The 27518-nt window shown below is 33.5% G+C and overlaps 2 protein-coding genes across 3 annotated transcripts in view; both read left to right on the top strand.

Annotated features, from left to right (window-relative positions):
• Positions 1-27518, top strand: part of LOC129236383 (glutamate-gated chloride channel) — a 157812-nt gene that overhangs the window by 28254 nt on the left and 102040 nt on the right. The window lies entirely within an intron of this gene.
• LOC129246416 (uncharacterized) lies at positions 23894-24649 on the top strand. Its single transcript, XM_054885270.1, has one exon. It carries the CDS (start codon positions 23894-23896, stop codon positions 24647-24649), a length of 756 nt encoding a protein of 251 aa, XP_054741245.1.

Here is a 27518-nt window from a genome sequence, read left to right as displayed (position 1 = left end):
ATGTTCCATCACGTCAGGATTTTTGGTAAATGAAGCCTAAAAGGTCAAAAAATGGCCATTTTAGCCATTTTTGATCATTTTTTTTGGGATAGAAATTTTTTTTCCATTTTCGACGAAAAGGTCGCATAGTACAACTCTTTAGCTTTAAAACCCATTTTATTAAAATTATTGTACGATTTAAAAAAAAAAAGTTAATATATGACATTTTGAAATTACCAAAAATCCTGACGTGATGGAGCATTTTGAAGGTCAGATTCGTTTTCAGCGCATAAAAAACTACAAGAAACAAGTACAGCCACTCTAGAAACTGAAAAAAGTTAAATTTCGCAGGCCTGTGTAATTTTTTCACTAAATAAAAAAAGATATTTATTTTACTTAATAAAAAAAATTATTTTGAGTAAATTTTTTTATTTTGAGTGATGGAGAACGGCTCCTGTCTCATTTCAAGGACTTTATTAGTTGAGAAAATAGATTATTAAATTTATTATTATCAAACTGACATATCTAATTTTTATATCATAGGTGGCGCAAAATTAATCATCCAATTTTGCCCTTGAGTAATTTTCTTACTAAATAAAAAAAATTATTTTGAGTACCGGAAATCTTTATTTTGATCTTTAGACGCTGTTTAGGTGCTTAGGGTACGACGCCATTTATAAAATCTTCCGATAAGGTGAGTAATTTTGCGCCACCTTCTAAAGTTAATACATTAATGAAAGATAGTTTCTTTTACAATTTGACGCGATCGAACTTGATTTTCGTGCTATGCTCTAAGGGACGTTTTTCTTAGAATTTCATTAAGAATCCGATTATGCTAGGAAAAAATGTGGAAGCAAATTGGGCCAACCTAACGTACATACAAACTTGTTAAGGGCATATGATATGTAGGTATTTGTACGATATGTGGAATTTGCTAGCCTTCATATGTACATACGTCCATTTATGGTATTCATATTTGTATGCATGCGACTGCTTGTCAGCGCTAAATTGCTTGTTCCGCATTTCTTTACAACATCGAAAAAGTCACTTAAAAGCCAGTTAATTCAATTATGCGTTCACTTTCTGCTACCACTTGAACGCATATGCATATATTAGGGATGCCCATTTTTTCAATTTTTAGTGTAACGGGATTTTCAGGAAGTCGCTATTACAATCCCGGGGTCGCGGTTTTAGTGCCGAGGGTTATATAGCCCACTCGCAACCACTCAACTCGATAAAAATTGCATTTATTTTTTTTTGAGAAGCTCTCCTATCATATAATAAATTATTATTAAAATACATTTTCTCATTGAAAGTGAAAATTAGTTTAGTATATTAGTAACAAAACAGAAGACAATAGTTAAGTTTATACGCATTCAATAATACTTTATCGTGTCCGATATCTGATAAAGTAAGTTAAGGTAGGTTTGTCGGAAAAAGCTCAAAGCAAAAAAATGAAGGTGACTCCGTTTTGTGCGGAACAAAATTAAATTTTATCTTGAAATGATAGTAAGAACTTAATTTCATTATTATTATTATAATTTTTTTTTTGTTTTGGTTTTTAGAGTCGTTCTTGTTTGAAGAGCTCATTGATGCTTCTTAAGGATGGCAGTTTACTCTTTTATCTTAATAATATTTCACACAAGCCGAATTTAAGATAAGATAGCAATTTATTAAGTAGAAAAACATTCGAATATTTATGTAATTGCACAATTTACAAAATATGACACAAACCTTCTACATCTACAACATTTTGTTTATATATTTATCACAAACTACCTTAAAAAACCTCCGCTTTACATCTTCCAAGCTAGTGATAATCTGTACGCATTTAAGTACCACGACCTAGTTGAACACAACGAAAGTTCAGGTACTCGCAGATTGTCCGAAAAACTGTAACAAATTTGAAATCTTTCAGTAAAATTTTGTATTTGATCTGACGAAATCTGAGTTTTTGACTTCTCATGAAGCTTTCTGATGGAGAAGTCCCATGGGAGTCGTAGCATCACTTTAGGTATCTTATTTTAAGCTGAACTTTACTGTTTTATCGTTTCAGTAAATTGAAGAGTTGAGCAATAAATACAAAAAAAAACCAACTGATTTCTACTACAAAAGTGTTGTAAACTCAAATTGTTTTTCAATGTAGCGACTTTGCTATGAAATGACTTTGCTATAAAAGGAGATTTTTCCGTCTGCGTCAATTCTTTCATGTGCTTCGCAAGAAATTAGAAATCCCGAAAAGGATTGGAACTTTAAAAAATCGGTATTCGTGATTCAGGGATTGACATCCTTTGTATGTACATGTTGTCATATGTGTGCAATAAAGCAAATAAATAACTGTTGCTCATACGCCTCGTCGCGCAGTGTTACATTGCAAGGGCGGTTACAATCATGTTAACAAACAGCGTTGAACACTTGATTGCAGAAATTTATATTAAACGTTTTTTAGCAACGAACAGTGGGGGAGTAGATGCAGCTGGGAATAACTTCATTATGAAAGTTGTGATAACAATAATTTTTTTATAGAAATAATAGCCTATAGATGAGTGACTCTTAAGGTAAACAAAAATTTCTTATCCAACTACTTTACTTTCAGTTGTGTAGCCTCAAACTCAAGATATTATAAAAAAGTTATAATTTTATATTAAAGTCATATATTAATATTAAGCCTTTTATTTTTTTAGTAGGCTGGTGTTTCAGAATATTTATTTATTAATTTTTAGGCAATGAATGCCCCAAAAATTCGTATAGGCTAAGTAGAACACAAGTAAAATTAAATAGAACAAAAGTCTACAGAGAAAAGTATGCGAAAACACGCCACCACAATACCGCGGAACGGAGATGCCAAGCCAAGCAGCGGTGGCAAGCCGATGCAACACTGAATCGGATGGCAAATGGATGCCGAAGCTCATTCCTACAACAGGTAAATAGATTCAAAGGAACTTCGGGCTCAGTTTCTCTTGGGCCACGGATAGTTTCGAAAGTACCTATAGCGCCTGGGTAAGGTAAGTGACCCTAGGTGCATATACTGCGAGACACGACGATGCTGAACACATGTTTTTTGATTGCAACAGATGGTTCGGGGAAAGAGATGCACTGAGCGAGTAGATTGGCGACATCGCGCCGACCGGCGGGATCGGCCAGACGTTTGAACGCTAGGATAACTGGAATGCGGTTAAAACAACAAACAAAACATAGCCTCACAGACAGACACATACATGAGCCTATAGCATGAAGCGGCTACAAGAATGGAGGACCCAGACCTGGGTGAATAGAATTGGTTCATTTCATGAGCATCATTCTGGGCCCTCCCGAAATAATGCAGAAGTAGTTTCAGGATGCTGGTAGCGGCAGGCTAATCACCTTTCCTACCACAAATCATATAGATTAACGAAACCAACGCAAGACAAGTCTTGTCGAGGCCCTATGCTCCCGCGAGGAGGGAACAATGAAAAAAAAGTTCCAGAAAGGGAGTCTCCGCAGAAAAGGAATTGTTTTAGTGGCCACACCATATGTAAATGCGAGGGAATTTCGAACCCTACCTCACCCACCAAAAAAGGAAAAGTTTCCGAAATAATTTTAAGTAATTTCTGCTGCTTTTCGCATGCGGAATACGAGTAATAGTAAAAGTAATTTATCAATTTAATTTTTCCCATACCAGATATCAGGGCTGGGCATAATGCACTAAATAATTCAAACATTGAAAAATTGAAGATTTAGTGATAATGAAACCCTTATTAAAAAAACTTAGTGGTAATGCAATTTAATGGTAGTACAAAAATGCCCAGCCCTACAAGATATTTTCCGAATTTGACGAGTCTTTCCGCATTGAAAAAATTTGTGCTGATACTTATTTAGTTAGCTGTCATCGAATGATAAAAATAATGTCTTTAAGTACTTTTTTTCAAAATTTTAGAAGTGATAAACTGATAAAAGTATTAAAAATAAGTATATTTTATAGCAAAATATCTCGGTAATGTGTGAATAAATCCGAACATTTTTCTTACATTTATGGTTAGGTGATATTCAGTAAATAATACAAAAATATATTCTTATTTACTAATTTTATAAATAGGGGTTTTCATTCATTAACCATGGGTTCCTCATTTCTGCTGTGCTAAAGGTTTAAAAAATCAGCTGAGTGGCAAAAAAATATCACCTCGTTTCGCAGTGCCAATGCAGCTACGAGGGTCAACCAATCATACAGGGTGGGCCATGTAAAATTTGCTTTTTGAATCGGCTATAAAAAAAAACTAATGAATATTTTTTCAAACCTTGTTTTATTTTGAAGATTGAACATTATCATTTATGAATGAAAAATAATACCGTTCAAATGACTGCCCCGACTGGCTTTACAGGCCATTCGATCAACCCAATTTTTAAGCACATTTTCGATTGTTTGGGCTCCAATTTCATGAATGGCAACTTCGATTTCGTGTTTTAAAGCATCAGTCGTCTCTGAATGGTTCGCATAGCATTTGTTCTTAACGGCTCCCCACAAAAAATAGTCCAACGGGCTTAAATCACAGCTCCGAGGCGGCCAGTTGATATCGGAATTTCGGCTGATTATTCGGTTTTCAAAAACGGTAGCCAAAAGTTCGAGCGTAACTTTGGCAGTGTGACAAGTTGCACCGTCCTGTTGAAACCAAATGTCGTCCATGTCATCCTCTTCAATTTTTGGAAACAACTCGTTGAGCATGTCACAGTAACGCTCGCCATTTATTGTAACCGCGGCTCCTCGCTCATTTTCGAAAAAAATGGCCCGATGATGCCTCCAGACTAAAAACTGCACCAAACAGTGACTCGTTGTGGATGCATTTGCTTCTCTACAGTAACGTGTGGATTTTCTGAGCCCCAAATCCGACAATTTTGCTTATTGACGTAGCCACCGATGTGAAAATGAGCTTCATCAGAAAAGAAGAAGAAGACTCTCCACTTGCGAAACAAGCTTTAAAAACATCAACATGGAGAAACGCTGAGCATCAGAGGGTCCGTGCCATACGTGTCTTTGTTAATATTGTTTCTCATCTCGCTTACCAGCTGTTGCTTGAACTATTTCTTATGAAATTAATTTTTTTGTTGTTGCTGTTTTTATATTTGGAGGTTATAATATTTTAGATTTATTTTATTATCAAAGTAAAATCTGCTTTGCAGTAAATATATTCCCAGTTAAACTTATTTGATTTTGTATTTGTTGAGCTGAAACTAATCGAATTGGTTAATATTGAATATAGTTTCTGGTGTCCCTCAGCGCTGTATTCCGGGTCCATTAGTCTCAATCAACTTGGTTAATGATATAACTGAGGGATTTCAATTGCCGCATTTTCTTTTAAATGCAGGCGACTAAAAAATTTTTAAAATATGAAATTATTTTCGGGTCTTTCCCACTCGCCTAAGCTCTAAACAGATCTCAATAACGTCACGGCTTGATGTGATACCCCTGAATTTTACGAAGCGCTCTCAGAAATCGTTCTCTAAGCTCAGGCAGTTACTGTACTTGCTAACTCATATTTAATTAAGGATCTTAAGCGTCTCACTGTTAAGAATGAAGTCTCAGATCTGGGTGTAGTTTTTGATTCTAAATTCATATTTGTGAGTAATCTTGTCCTTATTTGATTCTTTGGTTCAAACTTCACTCATCCATATACGCTGAAGTTACTACAAAGTAGCGTAAAATTAATCACGCTATCGTACGTCACTCATATTTGACAGTTTAATATTAGACAGTCGCAGTATACAAACAGTGAAGCAATGAAAACTAAAGATTTTCACTACTCAAAATCATTTTTTTTATTTAGTAAAAAAGTTATTCAAAATCAAAATTGGATGATTTACTTTGCGCCACCTTGTATAAGTCTCATTTGTACGATCTAAGTTTAAATGTACTGTCTTTATATGGCAGCCACATCAGCTTTGCCATATTAATAGACCTGAACGAATTCAAAAGGATTTTCTTCGTTTCGCTCTCAGTTCGCTTAATTGTGTTGATGGTACTTAATAAAGTTGAGGCCTCTACAAAATAAAAGAAATATTCTTTTCAAAAAGCCAAACTTTACACAGTTCAACCAGGTTCTTAGTGGAAAGTAATTAATGTTATGCAGTGCTCGAGTGGAGTCGATTTCATTTCAGAAAGTTATTGATTTTCTACTTATCAGCTGTCTGGAAAGTGACTCGAACTTGAATGGAGATGAATTGACATTTTCCAGAATATCGCCATATAAAATTCCCTTACCGCCTACGTGGAAAAGAGAAGGAGCGCGCACTAGTCACATGATGCTGAATTCTCTAAAAGCGAACCACTTGGGTACTAATAAAATATGTCTCTACCATCTCTAGGTCTATTCACTTTCATCTACATGCGAGTATGTATGTATGTATATATCAACCACTTATTCCTTTCGCAAAAACAGCCAATTGTAAAAACTATATACCCATAAATTTCTCCAACTATGCTATAAAATAGTTTATGAGCCTACGAGTAAGTGCGTGCTTTGCATATTTGCCTGACTTCACGCTCTGCTAGCGAATATTATTGTTGTTTCTGCATTTACGACTTATTTTAGTTTATGATTCTTATTGCTGCTGCTGCATTTTGTTTTTATAATAAAACGTGCTGTTCTTTTGAGTTAACGCGTCTGCCGATAAGATTTGGCCATTTAGCTGAAAACTTTGGTAAGATTTCAGTGTACGAAATACTTTTTATGTATGGTATTTTGCGAATATTTATTTATTTGTGTATGTGTGCATATCGATGTTTGATGTTTTGTACGTGCTCCATTTTTTCATGTAAACCTACAAGGTGGCACAAAATTAATCACTAAATTTGGTTTTTGAATAACTTTTTCTCTAAGTAAAAAAAATGTTTTCGAGCGAAGGAAATCTTTATTTCGGCCTCAAACAATTAGATTATAAATTTCAGATATTAATTGAAAGTAGAAATATTAGCAGTAATTTCTTTGCAAAAAAGTTATATACGAGCAGTTTCATTAATTTATTGAATACTTTCATCAATTTTTATTAACTACTTCTGTTCATTGGGTCACAACCTTAATTTTTTTAATACCTTGATGAAAATTTTTTTCCACGAACATGTGGAGCGATTCCACAGCGGCATTACAGTTTTGACAGGGCAAACAGGTCCCAAAAATCCAATTTATCTACAAAAAATAGTTATCTATAAAAAATGTCCTATATACGTGTAACTATAGATATTATATACAAGGTGGCGCAAAATTAATCATCCAATTTTGTGTTTGCATAACTTTTTTACGAAATTAAAAAAAAAAAATGATTTTGAGTAATGGAAATCTTTATTTTTACCTTCACGATCATCATAGTTTGCTTATTTGTTACTGCAGCTGTTAAGTTCACAAATTTCAAAAATAAGTGGGGGATGACGCCATTTGCAAAAATTATAAATATTCCGAGAGGGTGATTAATTTTGCGCCACCTTGCATTCGTTGGAATAAATATAAGGTTTTCCAATAAGAGGTGTTATTTTGATATTCAAAGAAAAATGATATTTTTTAATATAAATGATCGGATGTTTATTTCATTATGCAGCGGAAGGTATGCCGTTAATAGTGGAAAATAACATCAGGCAAATGACCACCACGACCACACTTACAGGACAATATCCTTTTCATGAAATTTCCCATAACCGAATTGCAAAGTGGCTGCCCTATGTCCTCGATAGCCTCACGAATTCCATCTTTGAGGTCTTGAATAGACCCAGGGCTGTTGGCGTAGACCTTCTCTTTCACGTGGCCCCAAAGAAAAAAGTCACAAGGTGTTAAATCACAAGATCTCGGTGGCCAATTGTGATCATTGTGACCGAGAGATAACACAGTCCGGAAACTTTTCTTATAAAAGAGCAATGGTTTCGTTGCTAGCGTGGAACGTAGCGCCGTCTTGTTGAAAATAAACGTTGTCCAGATCAATACTATCCAATCCCGGCTTAAAAAAATCGTAAACCATCTCTCGATAGCGCAATCCATTCACCTGTAGCACCTGTTATTGTAAAACCCTATATTTACATATGTATTGGTTTTTAATGAATTATAAGTTGCATCAGCAGGGCTTTCCAATTTCATGTGAAATCTCACAACAGTTCTTTGATCTATTTTCTCACTCATATTTTTTTAATCAGTACAAAAAATCAACTTCGCTGCGAATGAAGTGTGCGACTCTGCTGACTTACTTACGAAAGTGAATCCTTCGAAAGGGTATTCTTAATGCATAAGCTGGTCTTTGGCATTTGGACCGCTCGCACTTTTTCTATAGCAATCAGTTTAAGAGGCAATGATCAATGAACGTAATGAATCCATGTCATAATTGGAAATTATTACAATTGAAAACTGATTCTGATTTAATTTGGTGTTGCTGTTCATGCCTGTTCTCTTTTCTTTTCGAGGTAAAACAAAATTGATTACCGAAACAGATGTTCTGCTCATAAGTAGAAAAATATGTGCTTACATTTTAACAATTTTTTTTACTTTTCTTACTTACTTATTAAATTTCTAATATTTTATAAAAGTCATGTTGCGGTACAGTAGCTTTTCTCTTAATGGAGGAAGAAATTTTCGAAAAGGTAAATAAAAATATTTTTATATTTGGTTTTTGGTGCACAGAAGTTATTAAAAGTCAGTTGGGAATGAAAAAAGTGTGAGTATAGGAAGGAATACCATATGACTGGCTTTAGCAAAGATGTTAGTCGTTTTGTTCCATGAACTCCCAAAAAAATTCTATTTCAGTTTGTGTTTCTATGCTTTCCTCTAAAAGAAAGTATTTATATAAAACCAATACCATATTTTGCTATAGAAAGTAAAATTTATTATATTTTTTATTTTATTTTATTATAAAATAAACCAATACCATATTTTGCTATAGAAAGTAAAATTTATTATATTTTTATATTGAACACGTTTTAAATGGACAATAAAATAAATCGAGAAACTGTTTAAATGCTGTACCCGACCCAGCACCGCCGGCCCAGCAAACTCGCCTGTATAGTGCGCTGAACTTCGTTCCTGATAAGTAGAGAGACAGGCAGAAAAAAATTTAAAATGCTTGAGCAATGCTTCGTCGCGCTCGCATAATCAGTCAGCAGTCTAGACTCTCAACTCTTTCCATGTTACATTAAAACTGGTGCTGGAATGTCTTAGTAATCTGAATATCTTAGATCAGAACAATCAGGTACGTATCCTATGAGTTCCAGGAATTACTGGGCATGAAGAGGCAGAATTCAATCAGGAAATGCGCGGCCTCTCTATTATAGGTTCAGGGCGAATTTGTGGCCTAGGATAGGCTAACTTCTCTCCACATATTCAGGAAGTTGAGAAACGGCAAAGAAATAAGATAAAATAAAACAAAAAAAAAAAATAAAAAAAATAAAATAACATAAAATAAAATAAAATAAAATAAAATAAAATAAAATAAAATAAAATAAAATAAAATAAAATAAAATAAAATAAAATAAAATAAAATAAAATAAAATAAAATAAAATAAAATAAAATAAAATAAAATAAAATAAAATAAAATAAAATAAAATAAAATAAAATAAAATAAAATAAAATAAAATAAAATAAAATAAAATAAAATAAAATAAAATAAAATAAAATAAAATAAAATAAAATAAAATAAAATAAAATAAAATAACATAAAATAAAATAAAATAACATAAAATAAAATAAAATAAAATAAAATAAAATAAAATAAAATAAAATAAAATAAAATAAAATAAAATAAAATAAAATAAAATAAAATAAAATAAAATAAAATAAAATAAAATAAAATAAAATAAAATAAAATAAAATAAAATAAAATAAAATAAAATAAAATAAAATAAAATAAAATAAAATAAAATAAAATAAAATAAAATAAAATAAAATAAAATAAAATAAAATAAAATAAAATAAAATAAAATAAAATAAAATAAAACAAAATAAAATAAAATAAAATAAAATAAAATAAAATAAAATAAAATAAAATAAAATAAAATAAAATAAAATAAAATAAAATAAAATAAAATAAAATAAAATAAAATAAAATAAAATAAAATAAAATAAAATAAAATAAAATAAAATAAAATAAAATAAAATAAAATAAAATAAAATAAAATAAAATAAAATAAAATAAAATAAAATAAAATAAAATAAAATAAAATAAAATAAAATAAAATAAAATAAAATAAAATAAAATAAAATAAAATAAAATAAAATAAAATAAAATAAAATAAAACAAAATAAAATAACATAAAATAAAATAAAATAAAATAAAATAAAATAAAATAAGGCAATAATCGAAAATGCAAATTTTAAACTGTACTGGGACAGATTTATATCGACAGATCAAACAGCAGCTGCCAACAAACCTGACATTATCTTGTTCGACAAGATAAATAAAACGATCGAAGTAATCGATATAGCGGTGCCCCTTAATCGCAACATCCAAAGCACATACTCCACCAAAGTATCGAAGTATGCAGCTTTGGCTATAGAACTGAAACAGATGTACAAAGCGAGGGAAGTGAATATAATTCCAATAATTATATCGTCCACTGGATTAGTGCCTAAGCATTTAATAAAAAACTTGAAGAAGTATGACTGCCAACACCTCTTAGAAGACATGCAGAAGTCGACCATACTGGACACATGTGCAATAGTTCGTAGATTTTTAAATATTTAAGCAATAGCAATCGCATGGGCGTAGAACTTGGACTACGCTCCACCAGAGCACAATCCCTTGAAAATTTTATCCGGGATGTGTAATCTCCGGCAATAGCCGAGATGGATTAAGCTCAAATAAAATAAAATAAAATAAACTAAAATAAAATAAAATAAAATAAAATAAAATAAAATAAAATAAAATAAAATAAAATAAAATAAAATAAAATAAAATAAAATAAAATAAAATAAAATAAAATAAAATAAAATAAAATAAAATAAAATAAAATAAAATAAAATAAAATAAAATAAAATAAAATAAAATAAAATAAAATAAAATAAAATAAAATAAAATAAAATAAAATAAAATAAAATAAAATAAAATAAAATAAAATAAAATAAAATAAAATAAAATAAAATAAAATAAAATAAAATAAAATAAAATAAAATAAAATAAAATAAAATAAAATAAAATAAAAAAAAAATAAAATAAAATAAAATAAAATAAAATAAAAAAATAAAAATAAAATAATAAAAAACAAACAAATAAAAAACGATAATAAATAGCGAGTTTTTAACATATAGAGGTTTTCCCGGCCACAGAAAAAATGTTCACCCGACATTTTTCGATTGCTTAATTATGACAGGTACTAAAAGGGTAGTGGTCGGAATCGATGTTTCGTTAGCTGCTGAGTCTATTCAATTATATTATTTTTAAATAGTAAACCATTTTGGATAGCTAAGAATTTAAAAATTTAAAAATTTTATCAAGCTGCCATTTTTAACTGTTTTTAGTAAATGAAATAGTCTTTATCTAAAAGCAGAAAAAATTGGACCCCTGAACTAAACTGGGCGTAGAAGCAAAAGAAATAACTATTTTAATTTTTTTAATTTATTTTATTTTCGTTAATTTTGTATAATAAAAACCTTCTATTATAAATCAAAGTATCAATAATATTTTATTTAGTTTAGTAAAACATTTCGTTAAATTTAGAATACATTTTATCAGTAGTTGTTCGCTCTGACAAAATCAACTACTGTAGAGAATTCACAAGTTTCTCGTGTGGGTAGTTAAAACCAGCAATTCCACAAATTACCTGCCAGCCCAAATTAAATTTCACTAAAATTTGTTCGTGCATAAAGAGTGCGGGCCGGGCAAAATTACGCAATTCCTTACTTGTTCTATATATATTAATAATTTTTTCTGCGGTGCATTTGTGAACATCATTCGCACACTCATACATTCAACTCACATGCAGATATACAAAGATATTCGTACTAGAAATTTAATAATGTCATTACAATCTATCTTTAAATGCTTGCCAGCATTGCACTTTTGCACCTGTCCTCGCATTCGAAGACATTCGACGCAAATCAATTGCATAACCATCCGTCCGTCTTCGGGAGACCTCAAACCTTTCCGTTCCTATTTCGCCATCGGCTTTGCTGGCTTCTCATAAACTGTTCACATGCGCCTGTTGTTGTTGTTGTTTGCAGATGCCCTTTCACTCACGTCGAGATCGAAACGATTTTTTAATTAAGCAAATTGCAAATTGATGCTGTAGATGAGTTTTCTTCGTTCCTTCCTGTGGGTGCCTGCCTACTTTTTCTCGTTTATATTCCTATTATTTGCTGTTCGTTGAACTGGTGGGGTGGTGCAATTGAAAAGGAAAAAAAAAAAACGAATGAAAAATAGGGAAACGGTTCATAAGCTCTTGCAAAAATAATTTGCAATGGAATTTTTAAAATTGCAATTCTGTAAATTACTTTTTCTCCTAATAGAATCTTGTGATGGATATCGAACTAAAATTAGCAAGCACTGATATGATGAAACTTTAGTCGGTGAGAAAAGGTGTGCCAAGTGTTTATGATTGAAATAAAGAAAGGGCACACTGAGATAAGTTCTGATGAAATGTGATTTGAAAATCTATGCCAAATAAATTAAAGAGCGCAATAACGATTTTCAGTGAGGCAATTTTTTTTTTGACAGATAAGAAACTATGGTCTACTTAAGAAAAAAACGAGAGTTCACATATTTAAAGGGTTTTCCAATAACAGATATTATTTTGGATAGACAGCTATTTCGGTAGGTGTCATTTTTTGATATTTGACAAGGAGAAACTACGCCATTAATAAAAATGAAGCGATGCACGCTTAAACAACGCATTGAAATTATTAAAATTCACTATAAAAACGGTGAAATTTGACAGAGACGGTTCGTAAAACACGAACATTTTTGGGTCATCGTGAACCTTGTCGGACCGCAATACAGAAATTGGTGAAGAAATCGAGCTGTTGGGACAATCTAGTGATGTGAATGATAAAACCCGTGCACGTCGCTCAAGAACAGCCGAAAATATTACTGTTGTAGGCGAAAGTGTTGAAGAAAACCCAGGTTTGTCCATTCCTCGTCGTTCTTTGGAATTTGGCATTCCACAAACGTCATTACACCGTATTTTGCATAAAGATTTGGGCCTTAAGGCTTATAAAGTCGTGTTAACACAAGAACTCAAGCCGGCCGATCATCAACAACGTTGTGTCTTTGCTGATTGGGTCGTTGAAATGCAAGAAAATGATCCGGAATTCCATCGAAAAATCATCTTGAGTGATGAGGCCCATTTCCACCTCGGTGGCTTCGTTAACAGGCAAAATTGTCGGATCTGGGGCTCAGAAAATCCTAGAGTTATTGTTGAAAAGCCCCTCTATTCTCAACATGTGACTCTTTGGTGCGATTTATGGTTCGGCGTAGTCATTGGACCTTACTTTTTCGAAAATGAAGCTGGAGTAAAAGTTACGGTGAATGGATTGCGCTATCGAGAGATGATTAACTATTTTTTATGGCCGAAATTGGATGGTATTGGTGTGGACAACGTTTATTTTCAACAAGACGACGCTACGTGTCACACAAGTAACGAAACCGTTGACTTTTACCGGAATAACATCTCTAATTGGAAAGCCTTTTAGTGCCAAGCAGAATTGGCTTGTTTTTTAATATGTACAATATTTTTCGAGTAACATTTGTTTTTTTTTTGTTTTTGATGAAGTCGATAGAAAGTTGTGGTCTACTTAAAGAAAAAAACGAATGCGCAGAGAGTGCACGATGATTTTTCTTTTAATTTTTTTTTAAATAATTTTCATTCTTTATTTAACAAAAAACATATAAATCAAAACTTCAGACTTTATACAAAATATAGAAAAGTTTAACAAAGTTTGGTCTAAATTTGGAACTTTTTAATTTGAATTTTTGGAAAAAATTCGAGTATGCAGTTTTACAGTCCCTGGAATTTTGGTACAATAGGGTGTAAGGTTTGAGCGGCAAAAGAATCCGGTTAATTAAAAAAAAAACTTAATATGATAAAGTGTAAATTCCAGTTAAGGAATCCGGTTAATTTAAAAGAAAATTTTAATTAGTGAGGGCGGTTTTTTCTATACAGATTAAGTGAAATTTGTAAAAACTGCTGCTGATTTAAAAAAATTTTTTTTTTTTTCAAACGGTCTTAAGCATTTTCTTCCACAAGAAATTAATTTTTACAAGAAATAAAATGCAAAAAGCCTTTAAAAAAAACTATTAAAAATCCCAGCGATTTTTAGCCGCTTAAAACTTGCACTACTGAACTGAAACTTTGGCGATAAATTTGTCACTGCTTGCACAACCAAGTCATTCACTTTGTGATGAAATATTTTCACAAAATATGTATTTGTCAAGTACATAAATAAACAGAATATGAGAAATATGATTATCAAGTGGAAATTTGCACAAGCATTAGAAATTTTATATCCTCACCCAAGCAGCCGAGCGTTGGTTGTGTCGTGGACGCCTATCTCATAAAAAGCGCTTCCTTATTGTTTATTTATTGCTGCTGATTCTATTGTTGTTGATGTTATTGTTGACGTTGTATAGCCAATAAAGCTGCATAGGTTGCGCAATTTTCACAATTTCCTTCGCAAATGACACTCGAAGCGCGACGCCAGCCAAAGGCGACAAAATATTTACTAGGCTGCAGCTGCTGGTGGCAATTTTTAGAAGGTGGAACATGCGGTGACCGCTTGGCAAGTCGAATAGGTAGGTACCTCTTTGGCGAATGGCACTTTCACTTGAACGTACACCCATGTATGTATGTGTGTGTGTGTCTGCATAAAAATATTACATGAGTTTCTAATAGGAAATTCAAGCGCTTGCCAAGAAATTTTTGTTCTTTCAGCGCGAAGTTGTTGTTGTGGCAGCATAACCACCATCCGCACATATTTGTATTTTATAATATTATGCGACACTTGTTGCATGCCACAAATGTGAGATTAGATGGTGCATACTCAGTAGTTTGGTGCTCGTCACACTGTTGGGCAGGCAAAACAAAAAAAAAACATTTTTAATTAAAAAGAAAATTAATTAATAAATTGAAAGAAAAGAAAAATGTGGCTTGGTAGGATTTATGTATGTATATACATTTATTTGTGTATAGTTATTTGACAAAAAAAATCTAAGTTGCTATTGTATTTTGTCAAAATTTACAGACCGAAGATGAACTTTAAGTGGTAAACCACTACTTATAAAGAGTTATCGGCAAATACTGCCTTGATACTCAGGGTAATTAGTATTTAAGAAATTTTCGATTAATTTAATAGCCATTTTTGAGATATTATGTGATTTTAAAATACATTAAAATATATATATTTTTGTTTGCTTGTACCTCCCTTTTCTATTAAATGTTAGTTCAAAGGTTAACAAAGGCCGAATTTGATTTTCGTCCACGTGTGGCCTCTCTCTGGCCACTCATTTCAAACTAATTCAAGGGTTCGACTGCTTTTCTATTTTAAGTTAAAGGGTAAGTCAATTTATGAAAATCAGCAAAAAAAATTTGAATCAAGCGTTGACAGTTAAAAATGGTTGCTTGATAAAGTTTTGAATTTACGATTTTTCACTAAGTAGGAAATTCACATCATAAAAAATAAAAATGTTTGTATGAAATCTATTCTGCAAATTTATTTTTAAAACCAGTTTGTCGTTTTAGGTATTCAAGGAGGTATCATATATGTACCAAAAATAATGTAATTGAATAGACTCGGTAGGTAGCCAAACATAACGAAAATTCAATTCCTATCACTACCTTTTTAGAACCTGGCATATTTTAAAGATTCAGAAAAGGAAGCGTGAACATTTTTTGCTTCTGTGCGTTTAGCATTCAGAGTCGGCCACAGTTGATGGGTGATTTTGCAGGTGGCTTCATTGCGCCATCTATCGTTTGCTTTCCTTACGATTTCTTCAAGGATAAGTAGCTTATATGTTTGTAAGGGTATGCCTATGTCCTTGTCTATGTACTCATCGCTCAACTTGGTGCCGAGTCTCTCTAGTTCATCGGCTCTGCAGTTACCCTCAATGTCGCGATAGCCAGGGACCTATATTATGTGCTGCATTTCATGGCTACCTTGGAGGTTGTTGACTGTTTTGCGAGGGATTTTATCGCCGCCTGGCTGTCAGTGAATATGTAGAAGTCATTTCCAGATATTGCATGACACTGTACCAGTGTCGCGGCTTTCACTATTACCATCAGTTCACCCTGAAAGACACTGCAGTAGTCGGGGAGCCAAAAACTGAAGGAGATCCCCAGATGTTCGGAGTATACACCTCCGCCCACCCTCGAGCTTTGAGCCATCTGTGTATACATGGATAGACTCGCCCTGTCTTACATCGTCCCATTCCCACTCTTCCCTTGAGGGTAAGAGGGTCGTGAACTTTGTAATGGTAAGTGTTGGCAGGAGTGCATAGTACACCAATCCGGGAATCTCCGAAGTGCGAGCCAGGATTTTGCCGTGACCGTAGCTCTTATTTGACCACGTACTTAGAGTGTTCAGCCTTATTGCCGTGCTACGCGCGATATATTTTGCCTGCAAATCTACCGGCAGGAAGTTTAATGTCGCATATAATGCTTTCGATGGTGTGGTTGACATCGCGCCAGTTATGAGAAAAGATGCTAATCTCTGAACCTTGTCTAGTTTTTTGATGTTCACCCCCTTCTCAAGAACATTCCACCGTATTGCAATACCGTAGTAGAGAATTGGACTAATAACTGCTGTGTACAACCAGTGTATCATTCTGGGTTTCAAACCCCATTTTTTCCCAATGAGCCTTCCGCAGGAGTACAACGCCATCATAGATTTGCTACTCTATCTGCGACTGTGAGCCTTCAATTTTGCTTCCTATCCAGTACAAGTCCTAGATTTTTCGCCTTTTCTGTTAATCTAAGTAGTTTCCCTCCTAGAAATATGTGCTTAAGAGCAGGTGTTTTATGTTTCCTGCTAAATAGTATCAGATCAGTTTTTTCCGGATTTACTTTAAATCCTCGAATTTTACACCAAAGTGATAGTCTGTTGAGGGATCTTTGTTGAAGATCGCATAATGTTGGAAGGTGTTTCCCCGAGATTGCTATAACAATATCATCGGCATATGAGATTATTTTCCCTCCCATTTTTTCAAGTTCTTGAAGAAGATTATTGACAGTTAAGTTCCACAGAAGTGGAGACATTACCCCACCTTGGGGTATACCCCTGATCAGGTATTTCTTAGTGGATGTGTCACCCAGATTCGCGCTTATCATTCGCCCAGTTAGCATTCGTTCTATAAACGAGACTAGTGCACTGTTTACTCCAATTTCCGTTAGTGAAGTTGCTATAGCCTCCGGATATATATTTTTGAAGGCACCCTCGATGTCTAGAAAGGCAGCGAGGGTGTATTCCTTATAGTGAAGGGATTTGTCAACCGTGTCAACTAGCGCGTGGAGCGCTGTTTCTACTGATTTGCCTTTGCTGTATGCGTGTTGGGACGGTAATAGCTTATTGCAAATTTCTCCTTTGATATGCACATCTAGCAAGCGTTCTAGGGCTTTTAACAGAAAGGATGATAGGATAATCGGCCTGAAGTCCTTCGGTTTCGTATGTGTGGTTTTCCCTCGCTTTGGAATGAATACCACTTTTACTTCTGTCCATTTTTTGGGGATATAATTGAGTCGGATCGCCGCCAAGACTTTGATTGTATTGTACCAAAATTGAATCGACTAAAAGACTGCATGCAGGACTTTTTGTTTTTTTGTTGTTTTTTTATTCTGATTAAAATCTGAAAAAACTTAGACAATGAGCTTTGCTTTTATACAAAAATAATGAATATTCAAAACAAACTAGAAAAAGAGTACGGACTGGTCAAAATATTGATGTGTCATCACTTTTCGCGCGCTGCAGGTGTACCATAAACGGGCACGAGAAGCAATGCATCGAATTCTGATTCAATCTGCTTTCAGATTTGACAAATGCAACAAAGTGCTCAGCATGTGGTGTATTTTTCTTGGCTGGCTAATTTTCTAAAAATGTTCATACACTTTTCCTGATTCTTCAAAGGGATATCGCACGAAGTTCCACTACCCAAAAATGCTTAAAAACACATTTCACGCCATAATAAGTGAAAAATCGATTTCATATGTTGCATGGCAATTTGCGATTTGCACCAGCCATAATTTGCATATTCAGTATGCATTTAAAATGTAAATAAACAAACTATGAATTACAAATGGTGAAATATTTGCTCGCATGCGCCTGTCACATGGGCTTACATCTGTAGCAGATGTTTGTATGTCTGTGCGTGATATGCCTACATATACCCTGTGGGAAAATGGGCGTACATGCCCATAATTTCTACTTAGTTTGTATAAGAGCTCTCTGAAGGTACGCCAGTAGATTTTTCCTACAGGGCTGTTGCTCATGTGGCTTTGTTGTGTAGATTTGATTGTATGCACCTCTGGTGGTCGGGTGTAGTTTCAAACGGGCACGCAAATTGTGAATTTTCTTAGTTTGATGTAACGGGTAATTTTTTAATTTTATAGAATTGGAGATAGGAATACCCGCCATTATGTGTCCTTTTAAACAAATGCCTTTGATATTTTTATACAGTATGCTCTGGCGTTTGGAAATTTTGGACACTTAAAAATCAAAATTCAGTAGAAAAAATATATACAAAAATTCTGTACTTTTTCTTAAACTGAAGAGAATGACAAAACGTGCAAAAATCCAAACAGCACTTCATAGAGATGAACCTTTAACGATGTTATCATTTTGAAATATACACCGCGCGACAAAAAGGTAGCTTAACGTGGCGCAAAATTAAACATCCAATTTTGCTTTTTAATAGTTTTTTACTAAAAGAAAAAAAGTGCGTGTAGCATGGTACACATAACAGAAGTGAAAGTTTCAAGGCAGACAAAGAAAGAGGGAGAGACCCGTGGGAGAATGAGAGAGAGAGAGAGAGAAAGGATATATATCTAAATAAATTCACAACATTTGCAGAGAATACAAATAGACAAAATTTACAAAAATCGGAGAAATCGGGTCGGCCAGTGTCGGGAAACGCCGGACACAAACCGTGGCAACAACGCGCACTACTCCGAGCGTTTATCACCCGTGCAAACGCAGCGATTCCAGGACCGCAGCAACGGCACAAATTATCGCAAGGCAATACCAATAAATTCGACGCCGGAATGGATAGCACTTTATAATACGCACAAGCACTAGCCAGGAAACGGAAATAACAGCCACAAAGTAGGCACCAAAAAAAAAAAACGCCAAAAAAATTGGGGCCAAAAAACGCCCCAAATAGTAGGCACCAAAGAAATATAACGTCAAAAAGTAGGCACCCAAAAAAATTGGGAACAAAAATGCCCCAAACAGTAGCACTAAGGAAATATAACGCCAAAAAGTAGGCACCAAGGAAATATAACCCCAAAAGGTAGGCACCAAAAATACATTTCCCACAAGTTTATACCAACAAACAAGCACCAAAAAGTAGGCAGTGTTATTTCTCACTAGAAATTAGCAACCATAAGGAAAAACTCGGGAAAAATAACCTAAAGTGTATCTAAGATATATATAAGGTATAGCTCTCTCTCTCCTTTTCCTCTACGTTACATATTTTTTCTCTCTCGCGGAACGAAAATGCCGCAAACGTTGCATGGCCTTGAAATTTTACTCTCCATTCTCGCTCGGCCATCGACGCCTAAGAAGTTTCACTTCAAAAATATTTGGGTAATGAAAATCTTTGCTTGGACCTTAACAATTTTTTCTTTTAAGTGAAAAAATGATGTCAATCAAGTGGCTGCCACCAGTGTCGATACACATTTGTGCTCATTTTATCGCAATTTTTATGACATTCCACAAGATTACCGTTGATAACTGTTCGCATTCCTGCTAAGTCATTTCTGTTCCTGAAGAGCTACGTCTATTTTAGGTTTATTAGCATTAACCCGCGACTTCAAGTAGCTTCAAAGAAAGAATTCTGGGGTGGTTAAATCAGGCGATTTTGCTGATCATGTCAAACCGCCAAAATAGAAGATTACGCTGCCAGTAACACTGGCAATCGACACAATTATTCGACGCTCTTGCGAAAAATTGCGCTCCGTAGCTTATTGTGTTGTTGTTATATCTGAATGACCATTCCTCATACATATACGGATAATGTTGTTGAAGTGACAGTCCTTGTCCGGATGATATAGGTAAATCCGGGTCGTTCCGGCTATGTAAAACCGACTGCCCATTGCTTGTCTGTTTGTATGCGCCAACTGTTTAGTTCACAAGCATCAAATATGATTGATTTATGACGTCATTTATACATTTTTTAAATCTTCGTATAGGGTGATTAATTTTGCGCCACCTTGTACATCAGCCATTTAACCAGTTTTGTTCATTATCCTTTTTGAATGTTCATTATTTTTTATAAAATAATTTTAATAATTAATAGAGTTTATTAAATTAAAAATTCAAAAATTAATATAGTTTATTTTAGTATAATAACGAGCCGCTTAAAAATCTTTTTGATTTTTCATAATTTTTTCCCCTGAGGACGTTACGCATTTCCTCCATGTAAGAAATTCACGCAACTTTACTTTTGCATAATTTTTGTAGAGACACGCCAAGCTGACAAGCCAACTACGTGTAATCTAGCATCCCATACTCTGAGAAATACTCGTATTGTAGATGCACGGCTATGCTGCAAGATGAAAAATGCTCCATTCGCCTTTACAGGCCGCACGCAAAACTCACTCAAAAATGAAAAACGTCCTGGTCGTCCAGTTGAAGTTGATGACGCCCTAATCAAAGCAATAAGCGATTCGGATCGTCACAGTACAATTCGTGAGATTGCAGAGAAGCTCCATGCATTGAAAACCACTTCAAACAACTTGGCTATGTTCAAAAACTCCATACATGGGTTCCTCACGAACTGAGAGAAACGCATTTAACGCAACGCATTACAGCTGCGATTTGCTAAAGAAACGTAATGAAACGTAGTTGCCAACCCAATATTTATGATCGCAAAATGCCACAAAACTTGCAACGTAATAAAAGCTAAAGGTTTGAAGAAGTTTATTTCATCGTGAAAAATGCTATATGCTTAAGAAGACACCCGTTACATTGCATGCTATATGCGCATTTGAGCGCATTCCGTCCATTTGTCATCTCATTCAAAGATTATAGTCTAATAATACTTTTGTATAAAATGAATTTTCATTTCAAAAACATTTAAATGCGTCTTAAAATGGTTTCAGTGCACAATGCAGAAATGTTTTATTTCACAGTACTTTTATTAAATGCATAAAAAAAAGAAGTAATGCGTCCCTTATTGCTCTAATGCACACAAGCAAATCAGGCAAGGCTACGATGGTAAGTGCATGCAGTTATATGTATTTCTTCCAACGCTTTTAACCCGATTACACCTGTCATGCTATGCGGCTATTTCAATATAACCAGTAAACCACTTTACGTGTTCAATATTTTTTTTTGTGTTGTCAAAAGTAGTAGCTCCGCGTCCATCACTCAGTTGTCCCCTCCAAACTGTCACCTATAGCGACTTTCACCTCAAAGCAAAACCTTATTTGCACTTACTCATATATACATACATATGCATGTAAGTAATTGAACTTTTATAGGTAGGTACTCATCCTTACAAGACATTGCTGAGCAAGTTAGACACTGCGGTTTTTGTGATGACAACAATGACCAGTTTTATAGCCAGTTTTTTAGTCAGTGGTCAGTAGTCAGTAGTATTTACATCGCCTAATAGTGATTAGTTGCTTTGCCCTTTTAGAGCAAAGAAATTCACTTATATGTACATCATTTCTATGCGAGTTGAAGATATTCTATCTCTTTCGAACGAAAATTACTCAGTTTTTTTCCCGAGGCTAGCACCAAATTGACTAAAATGCTAAGCAGTTTTGTAATGAATAATAATGATAGTATAGGCACTTATTTGATACTCAGCTGTCTTGCAGGGTATGCATCATCAGTGCATCTATATGTATGGTGGATAGGCAAACATTCAAGTCCTTTTATATTGGCCCAATTGTTCGTTGACTGACATGTTTACAGGCTCGGTTTATTTGTCATGCAACAAAAATTAAAGGTTATTCACATCATTGTTTGCCATAGTTTTAAGCTTTACGAGGACTTATTTGCATACGTGTATATATATGTATCTATATGCATATTAGGGTGGGCACATTTTTGTTTCCGACATCATTCCAATCAGATTCAATTTCTGCATACAATTCGAAGGAAAAACGTACTTTAGAGCATATTTCAGAATTCGAAACCCTCAAATTTTCAAAGAGATTACCTTTAACTAATGCGAAATTCATATGAAGACTAATATATTTTTTATTATGCATATTAATTTTTTTTAATACAAACTTGTACTTGGGAGTTTTTGGAACGAAGAATTTATTTGTGATATAAATTTTTTATTTATAGAACTGCTGCTAGATGGTGCTACAAAGCTATTCATTGAAATTTTTAATATTGTATTGTAATAGGCGGCCGCCGTAGCCGAATAAGTTGGTGCGTGATTACCGTTCGGAATTCACAGAGAGAACGTCGGTTCGAATCTCGGTGAAACACCAAAATTAAGAACAACATCAAGACACACACCACAAAAAGGGTGTATGCGCCAATTAAATATATATATAGATATAACAGGAAGAGTATAAACAAAACATAAACAAAAATATTTTTTTTAAATTTTTTTTTTGTTTAATAAAAAATGCATAAAGAAATCTTTTTTAAACAATTACTATTTTTAGCAAGAAAACGTTTTTATTTAAAAAAGTTATTAACCAAATTATTAAAAACTGACTTACTTAAGGACTTACTAATATATTTTTAGTAAAATGTTTTTTTTTTTAAGTACTAAAATTTAAATTTTAAATTATTACAAAAATTGTTTAATACAAATAGTAAAATATAGTAATTGCTTAAATAAAATTATACTTTTTTACTAAAATTATATTTTTTTATTAGGCAAAATTTTTTATAACAATTACTATTTTTTAATACTTAAGAAAAATATAATAATTATATAAAAAATTTTCAAACAACTACTATTTTGTACTGTTTTATTGAAAGAATTTTTGTTTTTAAATATTGAAAAAAAAATTTTACAAAAAATAAAATAAATAATTTTACAATAAAAATTGTAAAAAAAAAAATAGTAAAAAATAGTAATTGTCTACTTACTAAGCTATGCAAATAGAGTTCGATTCGCTTACTAAAAATAATACGTGGGTGTTGGTGGTCGGTCCATAAAAACATAATTGGTTGTAGGTGGGTGTTCACCAAGAAGCGAAAACCATGTGGTCGTATCGAAAAGTACAAAGCGAGATTGGTAGCTCAGGGGTGCTCCCAAAGGTTACACCGAGACTTACGCACCTGTTGTACGACATTCGACCATTCGATTGTTGTTGGCTTTAGCAGCGAAGTACCAACTGGTGGTTAATCATGTCGATGTAGTATCAGCTTATTTAAATGGTGATTTAAACGAAGACGTCTTCATGGTGCAACCATTAGCGTTTGAAAGTTCAAGATACCCCAACAAGGTGTGCAAATTAATTAAACCCATCTACGGTCCTAAACAGGCAGGCCGCGAGTGAAACAAAAAGATCTCCGAAATCCTCACGACTATGGGCTTCAAAAGATGTCAAGCGGATAGTTGTGTATATTTTATTTGTGTCTTATTGGTTTGTACGTGGATGATATGCTGTTAGCTTGCTCTAATGCAGGGCAGACGAAAATTATTTTAAAGCAGCTAAATGAGTTTGTTGAAGCTGTAGATAAAGGGCCGGTATCGTTTTATTTAGGTATGGAAATAGAGAGAGATGCATCTATTGGCACAATATCAATTCATCAAGAACATTATGTGAATCAACTTCTTAAAACATGGGGAATGGACTCATGCAAGTCGGCAACTACACCTTGGGTTGATGGCACGGTACTCAAGAAGTGTGAGAAGCAGTGTAAAGATATTGACGCGATGCGATACCAAAGTTTAATCGGAGGGTTGATGTACCTGGCGGTAATATCTAGGCCAGATATCGCCCATGTTGTATCTAAATTATCACAATTTAATAATCATCCACATGAAGAACATTTTAAAGCTGCGAAGCACGTGTTACGATATTTGAAGCAGAGTTCAGCAGCGAAAATAACTTATTCATCTACAGGCGAAAATTTGGTGTGCTACACAGATTCCGACTGGGCTGGTGACGTATCTGATCGCAAGTCATGCAGCGGTTACGTAATATTCATGTCTGATGGTCTGGTTTCTTGGGAATCAAAAAAGCAGTCTATCGTTGCCCTCAGTACAATGGAGGCAGAATATATAGCTCTATGTCAAGGCGCAAAAGATGTTGTTTTTCTTCGAACGTTGTTGCGTGAAATGGGGTATGACGGATACGTAAATGAACCTACGAACATGCATTGCGATAATCAAAGTGCACAATTTTTGCTGAAGCACCCGATGGTGCACAAGCGCAGTAAACGCATAGATTTAAGATTTCATTACGTCCGTGAGTTGTTTGAAAAGGGCGAAATCGAGGTACATTTTGTAAATTCTGATGCAAATGCAGCAGATATAATGACTAAATTTTTAAAGAAATTGAAACATAAAAATGGATGTAAATTGCTAAAGCTTACAATGTAATTAAAATGTACTCAAAAGTAGCAATATTATTATTACAGTTTTGTCTTAATGAAAATATTAAAATACGGAAAATTTTAAAAAATGTAATTTATAAAATAACTGGGTTGAGAGGGAGAATTGTAAGAATCACAGCAAACAATGATTGTAAGAATCATAGCAAGCCATGATTTGTAAGAATCATAGTTGGCCATGTACAATTTGGTGCAGCCGTTATTCTTAGTTTTAATATGTACAGTTAGTTGAAATAAAGCAACCGAGCAGTGGAAACGTGCGTTTTCTTTTTCGGTTATATAAAGGTAAAATAACCTTGCATACTGTTTTATTGGAAGAATTTTTTTTATTTAAAAAAAAATATTGAAAAAATATTTTTACAAAAAATTATAAAAAAAAATTTACTAAAAATTGTAAAAAATACAAATAGTTAAAAAACAGTAATTGTCTAAAAAAATTATATATTTTTATTAAGTATTAAAAAATTTATAATAAGTTAAATAAAATTATATGTTTTTATTAAAATTATATTGTTTTATTAAACACATTTTTTTATAACAACTACTAGTTTTTTAATAATTAAGAAAAATATATAATTTTAAACCATTTTTTTTTTATTGTTTTTATTAAAATAATTTTTTTTATCAGAAACCATTATTAAAAACAAATTTACTAAAAATTGTAAAAAAATAGTAATTGCCTAAAAAAATTTAATGTAAAAAAAAATTTAATTTAAAATTTAATTTAAATTTTTTTTTATTTAGAGCTTTTCATTTTATGTAGAATCCGAGTTTTCTAAGAACGATGTTGGAAAATACCGCTGCACACAAATTGACCCGCCCTAATGTGCATACATACATACCTATGTAAACATGCTTCTTTGCCTACATGTATATATGTTTAAGTTAGGTGCTAGGTGTTTGACCAAATTTCAAATCAAATTTTTCATCTGCGTCTTGATGTTGTCCTACAAATGGAAAGGTGCCACCTCTGAATTGCAGATGGTTTTTATGAGAAGCCTTCGCATAGCAGAAACACCACATGAAGATATTCACAATTATATTTCGCATGAGTAACAAAAAAAGTAATATAAATAGTTTCTTTTATAAATCAAATTTTTATTATATGAATTTTAAACATATCAAAGCAAAAGCCTCATACAAATTTCATGAAACTTGAAAAATATAAATACGGTACTGTAAAAATATTTTTGAATGTTTTAAAAATGTTAATCGGAAGTTTTAAATTTTTGGATGGCTGATCATATTCAGATGTCCAATACTACTGTGGGCAAAAAGTAAGGTGAATTTGGTTGTTAAAATGAAAAATCTTTATTTATTCTTGTAAATCAATTTCACCCCCTTCGAAATAATCGCCTCTCGATGAAATACATTTATGCCAACGATTTTTCCAATCCCCGAAACATGCCAAATAGTCCATTTCCGGTATAACCATCATCACCTTCTTCGATTCAGCTTTTATCTCCTCAATCGACTCGAAGCGCGTTCCCCGGAGTGGTCTCTTGAGTTTTGGAAATAGCCAGAAGTCACACGGAGCCAAATCAGGCGAATACGGTGGTTGCGGAACGATATGCGTGGAAGAACGAGTGCAGTGTGAGACGGTGCATTATCGTGATGCAAAAACCAAGAGTTGTTGGCCCATAATTTTGGTCTTTTTAGACGAATTGCTTCACGTAAACGACGCATAACGCTCAAATAATATTCCTTATTAACAGTTTGGCTAGGTGGAAGGAATTCTTAGTGCACCACACGACGAAAATCGAAAAAACTGTCATCATGACCTTTATTTTTGAACGACTTTGACTGGCTCTTTTCGGTCTGGCCTCGCCTTTAGCACGATATTCGCTTGATTGGTCGGTTGTTTCAGGGTCGTAAGCATAAATCCAAGTCCCATCTCCCGTAATGATGCATTTGAGCTTGTCCTGATAGTCTGAAAGCATTGTTTCACACACATCAACGCGACGACTTTTTTCCAAGAAATTGAGAGTTTTCGGTACCAGACGAGATTTGACTTTTCGTAGGCCCAAATGGTCTTTCAAAATGGTTTTCACAGATCCTTCTTATATTCCGATCATATCAGTAAGGTCTTTAACAGTCAACCGACGATTTTTGAGCACTAACTCCTTCACTTTATTGACGTGTTGGTCATCTGTTAACGTCGATGGTCGTCCGGAGCGCTCCAAGTCATCAACACGTTCTCGACCCTCTTTGAAGTCCTTGTACCACTTATAAACATTTTTCTGCGACATGGTCGAATCACCAAATGCCTTCTGCAACATGCTAAACGTTTCCGCAGCCGAAATTTTATTCCGCAAACAAAATTTGATGGCATTTCTCTGCTCAATCAAATCAGACATTGTAAAAATCGAAAAATCCACTCTTGGTCGTTTGGTAAACACAAGCGTAAATATATTACTGATAATGACATTCACATGAAAGTTGGCCCAGATGTTATTAACAGTGCTGCCAACTCATGAAAAAAATAACTAGAGCGAAATTTTAATCCCGCGAAGTTTAACAAATAAATTCACCTTACTTTTTGCCCACAGTAGTATATGGCTCTAGGTTTTCCGAAATCAATGCCTTTCTGCGGACCGTAGCCTAAGATATTAAGAGATAAATCCGAAGAATTGCCATTTTTTGTTATTTTCAAGTCAGTAAACTTTTTAACATTCAACGCATGAATGGAAGATTATTGTGCAGATTTTTCCATTTACTTTTAACCAATTTCTTTCCTTTGAGTTCCATGACAATTGATGTAATTTTGATCAGCGGGATTTTTCTTTTGGACTGGCGTGACTTGAGTCGTGAAAAGTTGTATACCGAATACGTTTGGTTTTGTATTGCTCATATAAACA

The sequence above is a fragment of the Anastrepha obliqua genome, chromosome 1 (genome assembly GCF_027943255.1).
Source record: "Anastrepha obliqua isolate idAnaObli1 chromosome 1, idAnaObli1_1.0, whole genome shotgun sequence".
Taxonomy (NCBI): domain Eukaryota; kingdom Metazoa; phylum Arthropoda; class Insecta; order Diptera; family Tephritidae; genus Anastrepha; species Anastrepha obliqua.
This window is presented reverse-complemented; position numbering and strand designations above follow the sequence as displayed.

What these genes read in the sequence shown, in the direction of transcription:
- LOC129246416 (XM_054885270.1), top strand. Translation starts at nt 23,894, where the DNA reads ATGGACTCATGCAAGTCGGCAACTACACCTTGGGTTGATGGCACGGTA.